This window comes from Alosa sapidissima, chromosome 24, assembly GCF_018492685.1.
Source record: "Alosa sapidissima isolate fAloSap1 chromosome 24, fAloSap1.pri, whole genome shotgun sequence".
Taxonomy (NCBI): Eukaryota; Metazoa; Chordata; class Actinopteri; order Clupeiformes; family Clupeidae; genus Alosa; species Alosa sapidissima.
In genome coordinates, this window is record NC_055980.1 from 811,230 (window position 1) to 833,087 (window position 21,858).

At 40.6% G+C, this 21,858-nt stretch overlaps 1 protein-coding gene across 4 annotated transcripts in view; it reads right to left on the reverse strand.

Annotated features, from left to right (window-relative positions):
• cpxm2 (carboxypeptidase X (M14 family), member 2) overlaps positions 1-21,858 on the reverse strand; it is a 250,882-nt gene that overhangs the window by 204,727 nt on the left and 24,297 nt on the right. For all 4 annotated transcript variants that reach the window (XM_042082909.1, XM_042082908.1, XM_042082907.1 and 1 more), the window contains exon 2: positions 6,803-6,912. In XM_042082909.1, the coding sequence (XP_041938843.1) occupies positions 6,803-6,912 (110 nt within the window). The remainder of the gene's footprint in view (positions 1-6,802; positions 6,913-21,858) is intronic.

Sequence of the window (21,858 nt, forward strand, 5' to 3'; positions counted from 1 at the left end):
TGTTTATGCCCGCGAAATCGCAGGGAATGTGAAGGTTCCATCTCCTCAGAGAGGGGAAGGCTCATCAGTCACGGTCCGGGTTTGCACTGGAGAGAGAGAGGATACTTTGCTGCCTGTAGTTTGTGGAGACCATTGGACAAGTTCATAGGCCCACTTACTCCGTAACATCAGCGCATTGTACTTTCTTACCCCTTCTCTTTTAAGTTACCGGTCTGCTATTATTTGTCTAGCTAGCTATTTGTTCAGTGCTATTCATATATCTATGAGTGCTATAGCTGAAGCTATCCTGACCTGGGTAGCTGACGTGCTAGCTAGTTCCTGTTGCATTCTCCTTCGGAGACGGACTCGATTTGTGCTTCGGTGCTGGGCCCACCGGAGCCAGACCTCCTAAGGACGACTGCGTTTTGCCTCCGGTGCTGAGCCCACCGGAGTGCCAACCGCCAACTACCCGCTGCTGCTGTTGAGGTGTGCACTGCAGGCTGACTGCAGCAATATCCTCCACCGGAGTCGCATCCTCGGCTAGCTGGGACATAGCTGCCTCCGATTCCTCTGTGTCAGGACTGAGCGGAATCTCCCGGTTCTGAGTGATCGGTCGTGAGTAACGTCAACTGCACTTACACTGACACACACACACGTTCTCGTCTCTGCTTGGATCACCGGCGAGTTGGAGAGCCGTTCAGCGGTTGCTGTCCTGCCTGCAGCTCAGAGAGCTGCCGTCCTGTGCACCACTGAGCTCCAACGGCCAGCGCTTGGGGGGTTGGGGTTTTATTTGATTATAGATGATTAATAATACTGTTGTGATTGGTATATTCTTGTGATTTAACTTGACTTGTGTATATTGTATTGTCTTCCACACTGGTCTCTTGTTTAGCTTAACCTTTAACGTTACCATTCGTTAACGTTCGGTTTTCCCCTTGAGTGAATTGTTCGCTCCCTGACATTTGTCAGCTTTTGGGTTGTCACGTCCACGACGTGGCTATTATCAAATAAATATTTAATTATTATATTTCTTTATATCCAGGGTGTATTGGTCTTGTTTTGTCTACTAGTCTTATTATTTTCACATTGATTATTTAAATTCTGTAGGAATACACTATACACGAGCTATACGGTAAGTGTAGTATTTTTACAGTGGAGGCACCGCGCTATTCAATTGAATTTATTGTCTGTAATTGTTAGCCTACTGGTATTCAGGAATCTCAGCCAGCTCACCATTCCACCGCTGAGACCTTCAGGATCCTGTTTGCGCCATTTAATTAATTGTTTATGTATTGTAATAGTGCCTGTGCACACACCCGTTAAGAAGGGGTTACACCTATAAAGGACTAGGAGAAAGAAACATAATTGTGTGTGAATCACCTTCACACAGCAATAAATGCCCAGTTTCAGTGTCTGTTTGCTGTTAGCTTTTGATGCTTGCTGTACATATCCCCTTGCAAAAAATCACTGCAGTTTTTTCAAAGTACAGTCCAGTTATACCACAATAGGCTACAGTGCAGTATAGTATTTTCATGTCCAAAATACTGCATTTTTGTAGTAAAGTACAGTACTATGTTTTTTGTGTCTAAAACACTGCATTCCCTGCATAAGAACTGCAAATATTTTCTCCAAAACTGCGGTTTTCATACTCAGAAATCTGCAGTTTGAAACTTGAAGTAATGCAGTTCTTTTTTTGTAAGGGTCTGGTTGTGCTAGTAGCCTACTGGCTGACTTCTCCTGTGTGTCTGTAGTAGGCTACTTGCCAAAGACATAGGCTATGAACTGGCTCCCCTGATTCTCTTCTATTATTTTTAAGATTTTTTCAAACGTAGACTATTTTAAACAATCATTTTAATACTTCATATAGATATAATTTACGATGTGCATCTATTGTCCATGCAGCACAGCAAATCAAAGTTAATACATTAGGCTACTTTCCATTTTGCATACGTTCAGTTGTACAGTAGACTATCTATAACTAAAGTTTGACTGAAATTTTGTAAAAAAAAGTAAACATTGGTCTAGTGTTAATCAATTGTGTGCAGAGAGATATTTAAATGCATGCTTGTTGCCACCCCTCGAGTTGGGCCATTACATTGTTTGTGGCCAGACCCTTAATCTTTCTAGATTACCAGGGTCTGGATTTTCCAGGCTAGTATCAGAGTGAAATTGGAGCGGAACAGAGCAGCCGCTCCGGCCTCTAATTAAAAAGGGCTCCGCTCCTCGCTCGCTCGCGCTCCGCTCACTAGTTCTGTTTGGCGATACCACTTTTAGATCAAGCCTAGCATAGATCATTGAATCAGATTAGACCATTAGCATCTCGCCCGCTAGCATCACACTGAAAAGTGACTAAGATTTCCGATAATTTTCCTATTTAAAACTTGTCTCTTCCCAAACAGAAAATGAAACATGGTGATTTTCTAGGCTGATTTGACATTGAACTATACTCTCATTCCGGCATAATATTCAAGGAACGTTGTGAACATACCATGGGCGCAGTAGCACAATGAATAGTCCCCGTAGGCTATAACTTCCAGCAAGAAACGAAAAACACCCCAAAAGTTTTGGAAATTTGCGTGACCCATTGCAATTGCACTGAGAAATGTATCGCGTTTCGGAAGATCATGTCGCATACTTCCTTGTGTCTGTTGAATGTAGAGACCAGAGATCGCCCTTTTCTAAAAGGAGTTACTCTGGGCCTCCCTTTACTCATTTGACTCGCTTTAACCATTGCCGTAGAACACACAAACAAACAGTAGAAGGGAGTAGGGAGAGGGCGGAAAGCCTAATTGTCTTCGGTTGCATTTTTTAATTTAACGTTGTCCCGACAAACACGGGACGTCCCCCGGACCTCATGCCGACATTCACGACGTCCCCGATTGGTCCCGAACTTCATGTTCTCTAGCGGATGTTCCGGTGACCTTATTGACGTCCGGAGCAAGTTATCGTTTGGTTATTGCATGACGTCTGGTGCAGGACTTTCTGGGGACGTCACCGTCAGGTCCCTCGGATGACATTTGCATTTGCTCATTTCAAATACCTCCTAAGGACCCGACAATAACGTTATACCGGGTACATGGGGGGGACGTTTGTATATTCACAAAGCCGCCTGTCTACCGCCTGCAGGACGGAGACATAACATCCATGCACGACTTCACGTTACACGTCTGGGGATGACTAAAGTAGCCTATCTATCTATCTAGTCTCTAGCAGTAGCTGCATTAGCCTACCGTAGTCTAAGGCAACATATGCCATATACCATATGTCTACTTTGCATAGACGCACAACTTCATAAACTGGGAAAAGGGTTAACGTTAAACTTAAAAGTAGGCTATATTTTGAGTTTAACGTTAATGTATAACGTTACAAACTAGGGAAGGGAGTTTATCAAAATGTTAGCTGATGTGATGCTTGGTGTAACGTTAGCAAAATCGCTGTTCTTATCTTCTGGCTTAGCCTACAATGCGCTTTTCTTCATATAACTGTCATTACGTGATGCATGTAACATGCTCTAAATAGGCAGTGGTTTATTTAACGTACTCACGTACTTATTATCTGTTTTATTTTCAGAAACACACACACGGCCGAATTGACTGAACCGGCTTTTGGTGCTGAATACGATGCAATAAAACTAGAGAAATGTTAAAAACAGACCACGTAGCATTTGTTTAGGGTTGTCTAGCAACAGAAGTGACTACTTAATTTGTAAAGCAAAACGATCTAGCTCTACATTGCAGAAGAATTAAAGGAGAATTCCGGTGTGATATTGACCTAAAGTGTATCGAAACATGATACCGAGTGTGAACGTATGTCTCATAGCCCATCTCGGCTTGTCCCCTGCACTCCAAAATCTGGCGCTAGTTAGCCGATGCTACCAACATCTTTTTCAATAGTGGTGCTTCGGCATCGGGCTAGCCATGCAAATAAATCACTGTTTTACACCCATTTACGAGGCTCAATGTATCTCCACACTTCATTGGTAGACTTCCGAGGGCCCTGACATTTAAAACGAGACATTGAGAACTTTGAAAAAGCACTGGTAGTTTACTTACAAGACGATTTATACAGACAGTATCTTCACGAAGTTTAGCGTTTGCAGCCATCTTGAATTTAGTCACGATAAGTCGAGCAACGAGTAAGAATGAACAGCTATGATAAGGGATCAGATTCCAAAAATAATTCAGTGGAAATGCATGGATTCCAGTTGCTGCTACTGGAAGAAACTGGAATCCATGCATTTCCACTGAATTATTTTTGGAATCTGATCCCTTATCATACCTGTTCATTCTTACTCGTTGCTCGACTTATCGTGACTAAATTCAAGATGGCTGCAAACGTTAAACTTCGTGAAGATACTGTCTGTATAAATCGTCTTGTAAGTAAACTACCAGTGCTTTTTCAAAGTTCTCAATGTCTCGTTTTAAATGTCAGGGCCCTAGGAAGTCTACCAATGAAGTGTGGAGATACATTGAGCCTCGTAAATGGGTGTAAAACAGTGATTTATTTGCATGGCTAGCCCGATGCCGAAGCACCACTACTGAAAAAGTTGTTGGTAGCATCGGCTAACTAGCGCCAGATTTTGGAGTGCAGGGGACAAGCCGAGATGGGCTATGAGACATACGTTCACACTCGGTATCATGTTTCAATACACTTTAGGTCAATATCACACCGGAATTCTCCTTTAAGGATACTGCTTCTTCATGACTTGTTTAAATGTCATTGTAATTTATTTGACGCATGCTCGCGTTTAAAAGTGTCACGCATAGGCCTAGCTGTCCCCAATGTTACAGCAGCTCCTTGTGGAAACAGCAAAGAGTGCACATATCCGATGAGGTTTCTAACGAGGAGCAGAAGTTCTCTGCCTCACCAGAGCCTTACTGTTTATTAATAAAACAATGATATAGAATAGAAACATCAGAATCTATTTATTTCATCTTAAAGTTGGCTATAAAGAGCATTCATAGCCTAGAGAAAACGATACATTTTTCTTTATCTGCAATGTTCCAGGAAGAAAGGCTTACATTTATAGGCTGTCCCTGTTTGATCACAGCAGGTCCAAGAAAACGAGTGGATATAACGTAATGCATTCTAGTTATGTTTCATGTTCCCAGCATGCATTGCGATTCATTTAGTATTTTTGGCTATTATTAGTTTTTAATATTTTGAAACAATATGGTTTGAACAATTTATCTTAGGCTAGCCTAGGCCTACTCTGATGATGTTTTGAACAATATGCTACGGGATATGCCCATTAAAACGTCATATTAGTTTATTAAGAAAATGACACTGTAGATGTGAAAGCAGCACATCCTAGCCCGGTATAAATATCCATGTCTACTCATCATCAGTGTAATGCATTCGGAGGACGTGATTTTGCGTGAAAATATGAGGTGAGTAAAGTTGATTGCGTAGTTGTATAACAAGTCATTAATGCGTGTTCATGTTCCGTCTACCTCTCTCCTAGCAACGCTGAGATTTACAGGATGTAATATCAAACCAATACCAAATCGCGCTTTGTGTTTTTTTTTTTGTTTTTTTTTACCATCGCGGAAATATAAACGTCGCGCGCATAACGTCGCGGTGACCATTACAGGACGTCCTCTCAAAGTCTCGTGGACGTCTTTTAGACCTCCCGAACAGAGGTCCGCGGGACGTAAAGGGAACCCTACACAATGTCGAGGAGGTGACGTTCGCCAGGGGACCTTTAGGGGACGTCGCCAGGACTTTATTTTGTTTACTGGGGTAGGCCTACGATATGTGCTATGGCAGGAAAATAGGCTATTAATTTAATCACATCTAGCTTTACTTGGATAGATAAAACAGTTTTTTTTATAATTGTCAGCTTACGTTTGGTCCATTAGCCTTTTAATCCGTTGTTTAGTCATGTAAGGACCGAAAATATTTCAGTCGATGTCATGCACACCGACGTTGTAGCCTATTCCACGTGGTTTGCATTGAGATGATCTCTTTCACTGTTGCCGAGTCAATTTTGTGAAGATTCAGAAACGTGGATGTGTTGCCATCAGCATGTCAGTAGCGAGTGTGCCAACAAATTATGCAAGCGCAGGTTTGCAGCTGGATGGCATTTTGCGTTTGTGGTAGCCTACTGGGAGCTACTACTACTACTACAGCACTGTTGCTTCAGCATTGCATCTACTAGCCAGTGTGTGCCGCACTACAAAGCTGTGTGAATTAAACATGCAATTACGTGGTCATGATGAACTGACAGAGTTGAAGAAGAGGTGATTAGTAATTCATCAGGCTATTACAATAATCAGGATTTCAAGTGTGGAGGGTATTTGTCTGCAGTAGGCAACCACAAAGTTAAATGCACAACTTTGCTTAATGTAGGGCTGAAATATAGCCTAATGTGCCTGCTGGTGTGTCAGTGTTGGCCTACATTTTGTATGTATTAGAAATACATAGATAAACCTTAATTTTAATTCAAATTTCCAAAGGACTGTTTCGAAAGAATGGATTTCTATTTTGTAGGCTAATTGATGTGATGTTTTAGGGAATATAAGGTCATGGAAATTTGTCAAAAAATCATGGAAACGCCATGGAAAAGTCATGGGAATTATCTGGTGGTAATGTGTATGAACCCTGTTTACTGTACACATCGTTAAAGGCCAATTAAGGGGACATCAACCAACCCTACACCATTTACATTTTAGTTTGAGATAAAAATATCAGCATCTCAAGTCTTTCATTTAAATTTCAGAAAAACTGATAAGCAGAAGACACTATACTTCCTTACTTATTTACTATTCATGTCACGTTTCTGTCACATTCACAGTTCTGTTTTTCTCCAGGGAAGACCAACCTGAATGTTTAGACGTCCTCGGTGAGGTCCTAGTCCGTAGCGTTTCATAGTAGAGGCATGAAGCTGAACATCATCAATTTTTAGGGTCTCCAGGCCCATTGGTGGGCATTCTACAGAACAAAAAAAAAGAATATGATTCGATATTAAGGAATATCTGAGGTGGCTGCACTCAACTTAGTCTATTTAGGCCACATACTGCACTCTTGATACTAGAATGCCACCTACTTTGCACAGGAAATTGCTATAGCCTAACCTTAAATCAAGTGAATGTATGCTTATTTTTCTATTATTTGCAAGATAATTTTAATGCATTTTTCTATTATAACAAGACATTTTTAGAAATTTTTGCACTTGATTTTGATGGGGGAGTTGTTTGACCTTATTATGGTATTGACCTTTTGACCTTATTATGTGTAAATCTTCATACACTGCAAAAAATAAAATCTAATTAAGTGTTATTAATCTTATATCAAGATACAAAAAAACTAGTTGGTATTGTTTTCAGTATAAAGAGACTTACCTAGCGCTTTCTCATGAAATCATTTTAGACTTAAAATAAGTCAAACTTTTCTTAAATTAAGACATGGGGGCGGTAGTAGTGTAGTGGTTAAGGAGCTGGGCTAGCGTGCAGTAGCCTGAAAGTTGTCGGTTCAATTCCCGGCTTCCACCGTTGTGCCCTTGAGCAAGGCACTTAACCCCAAGTTGCTCCGGGGACAATGTGATCCCTTGTAATATAGCTGACATATGTAAGTCACTGTAAGTCATGTAAGTAAATGTAATGTAATGTAATGTAACATCTCATCCTGAAAACAAGCAAATTTGTCCTAAAAAACAAGCAAATTTGTCTGCCAGTGCGTTGAGTAAATTTGTCTTGAAAAGACTCCTTAAAATAAGTCAAGGTCTTCTTAAATTAAGTCAAAATGATCTTACGGGAGAGCACTAGGTAAGTCTCTTCATACTAAAAACAATACCAACTAGAATGTAATGCCAGAGGAATTACAATAGTGGATGGAAAGCTGCTGGGTTAATGTTGGTGGGGAGATTCCTGAAAAAAAAAAAACATTGAATCACTTAATCTTTGAGTTCATACAAACCCTTGTACCAAAAAACCTTGTGCGTCAGGCATTCTTGAGATATCACACTCAAGGTGGGTTTGGCCTTGACATTTGACTTCATCATTGAGTCCATACAAATGTTCACACCAAATTTGAAGCATGTGTGTCAAGCCGTTCTGAAGTTGTGACACAAGCATGAAAGCTGGCCTTTGGAAAATGTAATTCAGAGTATGCAATGCAAGACTACTGACCTGCAAAACGGGGCTTTCAGTTGGTGTTGATGACTGCTCATTCTGCAGCCAGCTAACAATTACTTTGTCAGCGTTAAAATAATTGAATCAACGTCGCACTGCAACATTTATTCTACATCACTTTTGCACCCTTCATTAATATTAAAGCAACGTTGAAATTCTAACTACAGATCAATGGGATTTCAATGGTATTTCCACTAAAATGAATATTGAAACAATGTTGAAATTACAATCAAACTAAAGATCAACGTGATTTCAGTGCTATTTCAATTGATATTAAACCTCAGTAAACCACTATTAGCCTAATCTGGCAAAATATCCTGCTTTATCTACAGCCAGGATAAATTTGGCTAGGTCTAGGTATGTCTTGTTTAGGCTACACAAGCTTGCATAAATAACCATTGACAACTTGTTATCAGTTAAGAAAGTGCATTTATTCACTCTTCATCTAGAAATTCGTGTGTACTGTGTTTTCCTGCCATCCATAGCAGTTGCAGTCAGCCTGATCCTTCAGTAGCAGAGTGAAGCGGCACCTAACAGAAATAGAAGAGGGGGGGGGGGGGCAGCTGTTAGATAAATATGTTCAACTGAGCAACAAACTAACAGCCAAGCCTACAATCAAGTTATTTTACGCCAGTGGTTCTCAAACTTTTTCTTTCATTCCCCACTTAGATCAAGGGGGCATTTTTAAACCCCACCTGTCCCTCATCGCTCTAAATCAGACGTTTCAGCGATTTCACTCAAATTCTCAAAGGCATAATACTGTCGCGATCGAGGCGCCTGTCCCATACCTCAAGTTTTTTGGTGAATGCAGTAGGCTAATCTTAGATCTGCTAGGTGAGGTATAGGTGCTTGTCTTAGCCTTGTAACTGGAGATTTAACTCATTGAGCCACTCATACAAACGTAGTTCAAAACGAAGGCCAAGTTTCAGCCAGTGATTGTTTGCCATTTCCCTCGTCAGCTGGCAATTTGAGTGCTTAGCTAGCTGCTACCGCCTCCACTGCACACAACCGCGAACCTAGAAACATGAATTTACTATGTTGCTAAGCTACAAGTTTAAAGCTAACGCCAGCTTGCTTACTTGATTAGCCGAGTCGTTTTAAACAGACTTCACACACTCCATTCAAATACAAAACACAAATAATTAACTTACATTGGGTGTTGTAGGAAAACGTCCGTTTCGTCGTCGTTTGTTGGACGAACCAGACAACAAGAATGTAAACTTTCTTCAAGAGGATGCTTGACAGCAGCAGTGCCTGTAGAATCGGTAGGAATCAGAGGCAAGGAGAACGCTACTGCGCATGCGCACAAGTTAATTACGGGATGTGTAGTTTTAGGGAGCACCACATTGTATGCATTAGGAGCTGAGACCGTTGAATTCACAGGTGACACCTGTGCCAGTGTTCTAATTAGCCCGGGAACTACTCTGGGAGCTTAACAAGCGTAGCTGCCTTTAGGCCATTATGACATCACAGCCTTTGAAGTCTATGGTGGAAAAATGAGCTTTTTACCATTTTTAATCCCCTATTTCTCAAAAAGTATAAACTTTTTCAAAAATCTGAAAAAATAACTCTCTTGCCCCACTCCAGACCTTCAGAACGGTTATTTCAACATGTCTGTACGTTAAGCGGTTAGAGTCGCATTAATTCTTGAAAAGGTAAAATATCATGTATAGTTAAAACAGATAATACAGAGATGGTTACTACGGTGATGCTAGGATAGACATGGTGGTTGCATAGCTTAATAAAAGTTGATAGTTTAAAAGTAGACTGTTTAAAAGCTGAATGTAGATAGTTTAAAAGTTGTTGATAGAGAGTAGATAGTTTAAAAGTTGTTGATAGACAGTAGATAGTTTAAAAGTTGTTGATAGGCAGCTAGCTTAATAGATAGTTTAATAATAGTTTAATAGATAGTTTAAAAGTTTGGCCCACACTGTGGGGGTGCACTGCAGACCACCCTGTTTTAAAAAAAGATGAAAACTCATTGCATTTATTAGTTGAGAGAAGTTCAGGCGCTAATTGTAAGGGGGGATTTGTTAACTTATCAACAGTTGAAAATAGAATATGAGTGTTATTTGAACTTCTATTGATTATGTTAGAAAAGAAAGACTGTCTTGCTTTGCATATTTCAGAGTTATATGTGCGGAGCATCTCTTTATGGATTTCATAGTGGATCTGAAGTTTGTATTTACGCCATTTTCTTTCAGTCTTCCTACACTCTCTTTTTAGAAGTTTAACTGCTGGATTTTGCCTCCATGGTGCTTTCTGTTTGTCCTTAACTTTCTTGAATTGTAATGGAGCAATGTCATCCATAATGTTTGCCATTTTTGCATTAAAGTGATCAAATAAGTCTTCAGAGTCTGACAGTTGACTTGACTTTAGTGAAAGTGCTTGCTCAAAGAGAGCACTTGTCTGATCATTTATGATTCTCCTTTTTACCATCATAGCTGTGTTTTGAGTGTGTGGGGACAGACACATCAAAGAACACGCAGAAATTATCAGATAAGGCCAGGTCTTTAACAGCTGTAGAGACATCGAGACCCTTTGTGATAACAAGGTCGAGGGTATGGCCGAGAGAGTGTGTTGGCCCCTGTACATGCTGTGTTAGGGAGAAAGTATCGATTAGTGCAATGAATTCCTTGGCATAATTGTTTTCAGGATTATCCACATGCAAGTTTAGATCCCCTGATATAATAAGACAGTCAAACTCTATGCAAACAACTGATAGCAGTTCACTTAGCTCTTCAAGAAAAACTTTAGCGGAATGTTTTGGAGGCCTGTAAATTGTCAGTAATAAAATCTGAGGAGAAGACTTAATGCATGCACACAGATATTCAAATGAAGTAAAGTCACCGAATGACGACTGATTGCACTGAAAAGACGTCTTGAAAATTGTGGCTATCCCCCCACCTCTTTTATTTGCTCTGGTAGCACTCAAGAAACTGAAGTTTGGGGGAGCTGATTCGATGAGAGTAGCAACACTGTTTGCTTGATCTAACCATGTCTCAGTTAAAAGTAAAAAAATCAAGGTTGTGTGTGCAAATTAGATAATAAATTAAGAATGATTTGTTTGAAAGAGATCTGATATTTAGGAGTGCTAGTTTTGCTGTAAGTGTTGGGGAAATATGATCCATGGGGGAAATCAAGGAAGTTTATTGTCACATGCATATAGTTACTGGAAGTAAGAAATGCAGTGAAATTATGTCTGGTGTCAGCCTATTTGTGCATTAATGGGGGGGGTAAAAAGTGCAGTAGAAGAGGGGTTTAGTAGATTAAGTGGCAAGGGCTGCATAAAAAAGGTGGGGGAGGATTGGGATTGGGTGGGGGGCACCAACAAGGAGCACCCAAGAGCAACAGGGGCAAGGAAAAACTCCCTTACCAAGGAAGAAACCTTGGGCAGATCCACGGCTCAAGGGGCTAACCCAACTGCCAGGGGTCTTGGTGTGTGTGTTGGGGGGATGACAGGGGAGATGGGATAGTGTGCTGTGTATGTGGGGAGAGGGCAGTGTGCAATATGTGTGTTGGAGAAGCTTCCTCATGAGACAATGTGCTGTGTATTGAGGGGGGGGGGGGGGGGGGGGCAGTGTGCTGTAAGTATGTTGGGGATGTGTGTTGGAGAAGCTTCCTGATGAAATAATGTGCTGTGTATGTAGGGGGGGGGGGGGGGGGCAGGGACTTACTATTGCAAGCAGAGTACTGTATGTAATGTATGTGAGTGATGACAGTGAAGATGTGTGTGTGGGCGGGAGGGGAGTGGAGCAGTGACTGTGTGTGTGTGTGTAGTGTGTAGGTGGGTAGGTGGGGGCAGTGTGCTGTAAGTATGTAGAGGATGTGTGTTGGAGAAGATCCTGAAGACAATGTGCTGTGTATGTGGGGGGGGGGGGGGGCAGTGTGCAGCAAGTATGTAGAGGAGGCTTACTGTAGCAAGCAGTGTGCTGTATGTATGTGAAGTGATGACAGTGATGATGTAAGTGTGTGTGTTGGGGGGGGGGGTCAGGGACTTACTATTGCAAGCAGAGTACTGTATGTAATGTATGTGAGTGATGACAGTGAAGATGTGTGTGTGGGCGGGAGTGGAGCAGTGACTGTGTGTGTGTGTGTGTAGTGTGTGTGTAGTGTGCTGTAAGTATGTAGAGGATGTGTGTTGGAGAAGATCCTGAAGACAATGTGCTGTGTATGTGGGGGGGGGGGGGGGGGGGGGGGCAGTGTGCAGCAAGTATGTAGAGGAGTGCTGTATGTATGTGAAGTGATGACAGTGATGATGTAAGTGTGTGTGTTGGGGATGGGGGTGGGGTGGGGGTGGGGGGTGGGGGGGAAGAAAGGCTAGGCAATCAAGGACATGGGTAGATGGAGGAGAAATCAAAAATAATAAATAAAAAGTGTGCAAAAGTTGGAGAAAGTCAGATATGTGTGTGTGTGTGTGTGTGTGTTTTGACGTGTGATGAAATAAGAAAATAAATAAAAGGTCTGTAGCATAGGGAGAGGGATGTAAAAGTGTAAAAGTGCTAAAAGTCTTGTAGGTGTGTGTGGGTGTGTGTGTGTGTGGGGGGGGGGGGGTCATGAGTGCTGAGGAGTGAATGAGTGCAAAGTCAGTATAGTGTGAGGTTGATGTGGTACGGGTAGGAGATTGGACTGGTTTACCCTATAAGCTCGATGCATTTGTGTTCTATTTCTTGTCAATACAGGAATAGAGAATGTCATGGGCTTACTGGGTCCCGGCATGTTCTCAAAACTACTGTCAGTACCATTTATATTGCAGGGACCCTGAGAATATCATGCAATACAGTCATCATATAATTGTCCCCTCCTGCTGCCATCTGTATTTTCCACTGCACATTCCATGCTCTATGCCGGCTGAGAAAATGAACTAAGAGGTTGCTGCTGCTTAAGAGATCCTTCTAAACGGGGAGGGGGAGGACGAGGGGGTGGAGGTGCCCTTCGCTTCTTTGGTGCTAATGATCTTGGGCAAGTAAAACTCTGTATGGCTACTGGTAGCAGTCTCTCCATTCTTGCAGGGAACATCATGTGCTTGGGTGGGGATGGTGATGGGTATTCAGGGGATCCTGTGGAGTTTGAGTGGGTGGTGGGATGAAGGGGTGGGATGGTGATGGGAGATTAGGGGGGTTTGTGTGGCCTGGGGAGTTTGATTGGGTGGGGACGTGATTGGGTGTGGGTGGTGATGGGAAATCAAGGAGGTTGGGGTTGAAAATTGATCCAGAGTCTCCATCTGCCTGCTGAGGTTCTGGGAAGTTTGTTGCAGATGCTCCGCTTTCAGCATGTATTCCAGTAGTGTATTCCATGTTGTTGTGTCTTTGTGGTGACAAGGAGACGACAGAGGTGGGGAGGGGTATTGGTACTGGTGTTACAACATGACCCTTCCTTTCTGATATCCTCTCAGCAGCTTTGATAGGTGCTATCTCATGCTCATCACATCCATTTGTTTGCTGAGATTCCAGGGAGTTTGACGCCAGTGATTGACTTTGAGTCATTTTAGCAGCACCCATCTTATCTTGTCCAGTGGACATGGCTTGGCATTGTTGAGCTGGTTGTTTATGTTTCTCCAAGGTCTGCATTTCAGTGGAGGCTAGCGGGTGGTTATCAGAGGGCCCCACAGCAGGGGAGGTTGGGCATATCTCTGTTTCAGCTTGTGCAGAGTGTTTTGGTTTAGCTGAGTTGTTGATGTCATCCGCTTGTTCCGTCTGTATGGCCACTGAGCGCTTATCAGAGGCTCGGCTCAAGGTTGGCAGAAAAAATGTTGGGTGCGGGAGAGAGAGGTGATAGTATTCGGTTAAGATCTTGGCCCCAGTCCAACTCAGCTCTGTGCTATTTGGTCTGAAGTATTCCCTGCGATTCCAAAAAAGGTTAAAATTGTCAATAAAATTCATCCCAACTGAAAAGCATATTTTTGCGAGCCAGGTGTTTAAACTGAATAGTCTGGAAAATACAAAGCTTCCCTCTGCTGGGAGTGGGCCACTGATGAAAATTTGTATTCCAAGCTCATATAGGGCCGAGAAAAGTTCCTTGAAATCTTCTTTGACATACAGCTGTTCTCTGTAGATGTCATTTGCTCCAACATGCACAATGATGCGCTTGATAGTTGCATATTTTGACACCAGTTCTGCAAGCTTGTTTTTTGTGTCAGACACTGAAGCATTTGGGAAACAACATACAATCATCCTTTCCCCATTTATATGTCTCACAGCAGAGTCGCCTAGAACGAGGGTTGTGGGATGAATAGGTGTCGAGTGCTGCTTCTTGTCTGTGCCCATCTTTCTATTGTTGTGGTTTGATCGCTGCCTGCTTTGGGTCTGTTCCCTGGGAAATTCCTCTCTCACGTCCCGGAGGCATTCAAATCTGTTCCATAGTGTTAGGGGCTGTGGGCTTCCCTTAGGACCACAAGCCCTGTAGTAGTTTGCTGATCTGTCTGTATTTCTGATACGAGGCCTGAAGTTAAAGGGGTGGTTCAGGATTTTGGACATAGGACCTCATTTCCAAGTAAGCAAGTGTGATATTTATCAGTGGAGACCGTTTTCAACACGTTTCATCCAGTCCTTCTAATTGCAGAGTTCGCAGGTGCTAGGCTAGCGCAAGTCAACGGTATGTGCTAGCCTGCCACTAAAAACAGTCTTACCTACAGTCATACCTACCAGTATTGTAGGCCTAATAACGGTTTGTGGTTATAGGCTAGTAATAGTTCACTATTGTTGGTTTACATCTTAGGCCTACTGTTTTCCTGTTAATTTGTTATATGGGTAATATGACAAAAAAGAAAGTAAAGCTGCTGAAATATATTCAACATTCAGTATTTACTGAAAGGTGCATAATTTGAGGTGCTTGCCATCCAGTGGCAAATTAGATGGGTACATTTACCCCCTTCATAAACTTTTGTTTATACTCAAAGATTTTTATATTTCCAGGACTTTATCTCTGACCACTTTCAAACCTTTTGAAATTTTGATGTCAAAATCCAATGGTGTTGTTTTCTTGGCGACTAAAGTTTGCCATGCAGGTTAAATAAGTTATGAGAGGAAAATATTTTTATTTGGTGTGAAACACACACATACCTGTTTTTATGCTTTTTATTACAGTGCATGAAAATGCACTGTTCTGTTATCCGAAGTCTTCTTCTTATTATTATTATTATTACAGTGCATGAAAATGCACTGTACTGTTCTTCCTAGGCAACAACTTCTTCTTATTACAGTGCATGAAAATGCACTGTACTGTTCTTCCTAGGCAACTTATTATTATTCCGCTTGTTAGCATGCTAGTTAGCATAGTTAACATAACTGCTAAAAATGATTAGCTAAGTCAGCTAAGTAACATGGTTAGCATAGTTAGCATGATAGTTAGCATAACTGCTAAAAATGATTAGCTAGGTTAGCTAAGTCACATAGTTAGCATTTTAATATTGTTAGCACGCTAGTTAGCATAACTGCTAAAAAGGATTAGCTAGGTTAGCTAAGTCACATGGTTAGCATAGTTACCATGTTAGCATCGTTAGCATAACTACTAAAAATGATAAGCTAAGTTAGCTAAGTCACATGGTTAGCATAGTTAACATTGTTAGCATAACTGCTAAAAATGAATAGCTAAGTTAGCTAAGTCACATGGTTAGCATGGTAACATTCTTAGTATTTTAGCATAACTGCTATAAATTATTAGCTAAGTTAGCTAAGTCACATAGTTAAGATTGTTAACATAGTTGACAGCATTAGCATTATTAACATTTAAAAAAACTGCTAGAAAACATTAGCTAAATTAACTAAGTTAAGTAACTTGGTTAGCATTATTATCTTTGTTAACATAGTTAGCATAACTACAAGCAAACATTAGAGCCATTCCAACTGTTTGTTTTAATACAGCAGAATGATACTCAGAATACACTAATGAACATATATATACAGAACTTGATAATGCCAATCATATTATCCTGAGACAAATCTATTTATCAGTGGTAATTCTGAAATGGCAGCAAGAGCTAGAGGTCTCAGTTAATTGTAATAAATAGGTCAATTTTGATGGTGATATAGACTGAAGAACAAGATTCAGCCCTTCAGATGATCAGTTTTAGACATAACTAAGAATCTTAATTTTCACACAGCACAGCTCAGGTCTAAAAACAGAGTTTGTAAAAACAAACTATATTGGTTGCTTAGTAGATGAGGTTTAATATAGTTGGAATGACTGAACAGTTAAATAGATAGGTAGATAGTGTAAGGTTAAATTTAGGTAGATAGTTGACGATAACTGACAGTTGGAATGGCTCTAATGTTTTCTAGCAGTTATGCTAACTATGTTAACAAATATAATAATGCTAACCAAGTTGCTTAACTTAGTTAATTTAGCTAATGTTTTTTTGAAATGTTAATAATGCTAATGCTGTTAACTATGTTAACAATGCTAACTATGTAACTTAGCTAATAATTTATAACAGTTATGCTAAAATACTAAGAATGCTAACATGTTAACCATGTGACTTAGCTTTTCATTTTTAGCAGTTATACTAACAATGTTAACTATGCTAACCATATTACTTAGCTAACTTAGCTAATGTTTTCTAATAGTTTAGTCAAAACTATAATGATAATTATGCTAACAATGTTAACTAGCATGTTAACAATGTTAACTACCCACACAGCAGTAGACTCCTAGGCGGATCCGCCTTCAAGATGCCAAACCCGCGTGACTGTCGCATTCGTTTTGGTGCCGCACAGAGGATCAGCTCCGCCTCCAGGCGGCCCCGTAAATTCTACTGTCAAACAGCGGATCCTGAGTGGACCCATGTCGGATCCGCGGGCGCGGACGCGCATTTACTGTAACGGTTGAACATGACTGTACACCAAGAGCCAAGAAGAGTCATACTAGTGGATATTTTCTTTGCTGGGACACGGTTGCGCTGAACCCTCTCGAGTAAGTGATATTTATTAATATATTGCGACATTCACAATAGTTAAACATTGGCCTTTGTGGTTTTATAATAATCATGTTTATTAATTGTAATGACGTTGTTTGATATTAGGACTAACGTTAACGTTAGTGCAACCAGAGACGTTTGTCATTTTGTGCAACAGTTTGTGCAAAGTTAACATTATTGTTAGCTGTGATGCTCATATGAGTCTGTAGTCTATCTGATTTAAAATGGGATAGCAATTTCGGCAGAATATGTTATGGTAGTGTGATTTAAAAAACACACATTGTTATTTAACATTAGTCTGGTCTTGTCTGTTGTCGCTGTTGTCCATATAGTGCTACTATGCTAGTGGCATATAGCTGCTAGCTAGCATGCTGCTAGGTGCAATTGCATAAGTTATTGCTAATGTCTATTAGTGCTATACATGTATTGAAATCACGTTTGCGATGCAATCCTTGATTAAGGTGATATTGGCACTGGTATTTCAGTCAATGAAGTCAGTGAAGCTCTGCTATGATAGCTACCTACAACTTTAGCATGTTGACTCACTGATAATGGTTTAGCCCTAGCCTCTAGCTAGCTGTGCATTAACGTTTGCATTTTGCCAAGTTTGGTCTCATACGTAACTTTAGTGTCTATCTGCCATCTTTGTAATGAAAGCCTCGGCATTTTAATCACTGTTTAAGTCGGTTCAGACCACTATTGGCATCGGTTTGTGATTTATTATGCTAACGTAATTAACTGTATGGAACTTGGTCCCCATCTTCTATTTTGTTTGTTCTGCAGCGTCAACTTTTATCGGCTGGATTCTAGCATCTAACGTTATGATTGCCTCTGTTGGGTTTGCTTGATCAAGTAAGATACTTTCTGGGTTGTTAAAATGTAATGTGAACACATTCCAGTAGCATTCCAAAATAGACCAGAGATGCTTGTACTATATATATATTTGGAAATTTTGGGATTGCAATCCCAAAATTTCCAAATATATATATAGTACAAGCATCTCTGGTCTATTTTGGAATGCTACTGGAATGTGTTCACATTACATTACACTCGATACCATAATGATATCGTTATGTAACAGCCATCGTGACACATGACAGTGAAGAGCCAGAAAATGGTGACTTTGCATCTCTGAGGTACCTTCCAACTCGCCTGGTATATCAGTTGAAGCCTCAAGCCCAAGCCAATTGCACTGGCAAAGTAAGTAATAATCTCTTAACATTGAAATAACTAAATCATAATATTAATATTAGAGATATGGTTAACATTCTTAGTGCTAAAGACATTCCCCTCTCTTTGTATCTATTCCTCCAGCTCCACCATCTCGCCGAGTGCCAGGCAGCCAAGTCACTACCCCTCAACCTGGAGAAAACTGTTAAGGTAAAGATTGATCTCTGAAATAATATTGAATACAGTGGCCCCATCTATATTAACACAGCAGTAGTCACTCCATTTCAGATCAACAGATTGCATCTGCATTACCATCTGAGATTTTCTGCATACTTTATCCATTACTTTCAAAATCTCAGCCAAATATTTTGTCAGTTAAAACATCTGCATTCATGCAATATTGCCTGAAAAGTTCATTCATTATTATCAGATTGTATTGAAACACATTGATTTCAATGTCAATCCATTCATGGAGTTGATATAGATAGTGCATACCAAAATATTGAAACATACAAATTCATGTCCAGCATGACCAGAGATTTTTTTTTTGTTTGCCATTGTTTGGCCCTGTAGCTCTCAGCCTACCATGGTTAACAGATCACAACCATTTATCTCCCTTAGCACCTCACCATGGGGCAGGACCGCAACACTCTTCACCACCTCAACTCCCTGCACCTGCATTTAACATACGGAGAGTTACTCAAGGTAGGGACTGATCTCTGAAATATTAGTGAATAGAAAGGCCCCCTGTGTATTATCAGTCATGGTTAACAGATTTAATACAATTTTTTACAATTTAATAAAATTTTACAATTTAATACTACCATTTAATAAAAAAATGTTCCCCCTCTCGCACACCGCCCACCTCACTATGGGCCAGGAACGGCAGTCCCTCCTCAACTCCCTCCACCCCCACACCAGCCCTCAACGTGCAGCGAACAGAGGAGCTTTGTAAGTCATGTTTCTTTTTAAATTTAATCTCCTTAATACCTATCTCATATATTGTATTGTGTAAGCATACTTGGCTTTGGATGCTACATACCATAAACATAAACATATCTGTCTGTTTGATTACAGGTGCTGTGAGGAAAAACATGGTGACACGGTCTGCCACGGACACTGAGGTCACCAAACACGCAATCAGGTGTTTCAACCGGCGGTGGATCGGGCAACGAGGAGATGTGTTCCGCCTCCATCCACACAAATGGAGTAATAGGAGAAATAAGCATTAAACAATCTTTTTATTGAACTTCTTGTCATTCACCAGTTATTCATTTTCTGATATTTTAGCTGTGCATAGCGCAGTATTTCATTGAAGTTGTAGCCTATTAGATAAAATATTTCATGTCTGCACTGACCTAGGCCTATAAAGCACTAAATTAGGTTTTGACCACAAAATGAATGTAAAGTAGCCTAGGCAATGTAGGCTACTTAACAAAAACAGAATAGCTTATAACCTGTAACTTTCCATAAATGTCCATTTTATATTTCCATTGAGTAGTGATCACGTTTGTACAGTAAATTGATGTCTTGACTTAAACCTTTTCTGTTTATTGACAGTATTGTTAAGTTAAAAATACGAGGCAATGCAGATTAATCGTAGGCCTATATTGCTGTAGTACCCTAGGCTAGGCCTAGTGATAGTTTTACTTTTATCCTATAGTTGCCTAGTTTTATCCTACAGCAAGAACAGAAGGAATTTTGAAAATGAGATAAACGGGTCCAAAACGGACCCGGGCCAGATGAGCATTTGAGTCCGTTGCGGGTCCGCGGCGGATGTATGTATCGATTTGCGGATCCCAAACGGACCCGCCGCGGAGGTAAGGTTTTAATCGCGGATGCGGAGTGGATGCAGTGCGGAGCCACGGCGGGTCCGCGATCCGCCTTCGTAGCGGATCCGTTCCTGAGAGCATCTGGACTCCGATACGGGTCCGTTTCGCGGGTCCGTTCCGGAAGCCGTCGTACCTCCGCGGCGGATCCGCCGCGGAGTCCTTTTGCTGTGTGGGTATACTAACCATGTGACTTAGCTAACTTAGCTTATCATTTTTAGTAGTTATGTTAACAATGTTAACATGGTAACTATGCTAACCATGTGACTTAGCTAACCTAGCCAATAATTTTTAGCAGTTTTGCTAACTATGCTAACTAGCATGCTAATTATGCTAACCATGTGACTTAGCTAACCTAGCTAATCATTTTTAGTAGCTATGCTAACTATGTTAATTAGCATGCTAACATGCTAACCATATGACTTAGCTAACCTAGCTAATCATTTTAGCAGTTTTGCTAACTATGCTAACTAGCATGCTAACTATGCTAACCATGTGACTTAGCTAACCTAGCTAATCATTTTTAGTAGCTATGCTAACTATGCTAATTAATATGCTAACTATGCTAGCCATGTGACTTAGCTAACCTAGCTAATCATTTTTAGTAGTTATGCTAACTAGCATGCTAACAATGTTAACATGCTAACTATGCTAACCATATGACTTAGCTAACCTAGCTAATCATTTTTAGCAGTTTTGTTAAAAATGCTAACATGCTAACTATGCTAACATGCTAACTAGCTACAGTGGTTAGGAGTCATAGTTGATGACAAGTGTTGACATAGTTGATGACAAGTTAAAAGTTGTTGATAGACAGCTAGTTTAATAGATAGTTTAATCATAGTTTAAAAGTAGACTGTTTAAAGTTGAATGTAGATAGTTTAAAAGTTGTTGATAGACAGCTAGTTTAATAGATAGATCGTTTAATGATAGTTTAAAAGTAGACCATTTAAAAGTTGAATGTAAAAAGTTCAGTAGTTTAATGGGTTACATTGTTTAACAGTGGATTATTGTAGTGAGGACTTTTATTTTGAAACAGTTTTGGGCAGAGGAAACAGTTGAATAGGATGTGTACTCTTAATTGACCCAGATTGTATGCTTAAAGCCTGAGGCTGCAGGTGGCCTGAACACCTGCCATAGGATTCTAATTGCTTAACGGCCGTATTATGATGTCACAATCGGCAATGTTAAGTCTATGGGGATTTTTAAAAAGTTTTTCTTTAATAGTTTAAAAAGTATAAAAGTTTCAAAGTCGAAAAGACATAGGAGCTTGGTCCGTTTGAATACCTACGTTACAAAGTTTGAATGAAGTTTCTAAGTTAAACTGTTCAAGAGAAATAGCGTACGGAAAAAGTGGTAAGCGGAATAATAATAAGAAGAAGTTGTTGAAGTTGCCTAGGAAGAACAGTACAGTGCATTTTCATGCACTGTAATAATAAGAAGAAGAAGCCAGGAGATTTCAAGATAGTGGATTCCATCCACTATAAATAGATTCTTAGATGTCAAAAAACCCCATATAAATGTACAAACATATAGTGTACTGTACATAATTTAGAAAGATCATAATAAACAGTTTAGAAGAAAGTGAGATGGGTAACTAATATATGCATTATGTTCAGAACAGGGTGGTCTGCAGTGCACCCCCACAGTGTGGGCCATACAGAAACCTGGGGGCACAGAGTCCACCCAGTGGGCGAGCACAGGGTGGGGTGCATGTGAGCAGTGGATGACCCCACCTTGACCCTCTGGACATTAATAGGGTAGGGCTATTTGCACCCCTGGTACAATTAGCAGTGTATGCTATTCGTACCCTGGGCAGCCGTGGCCTACTGGT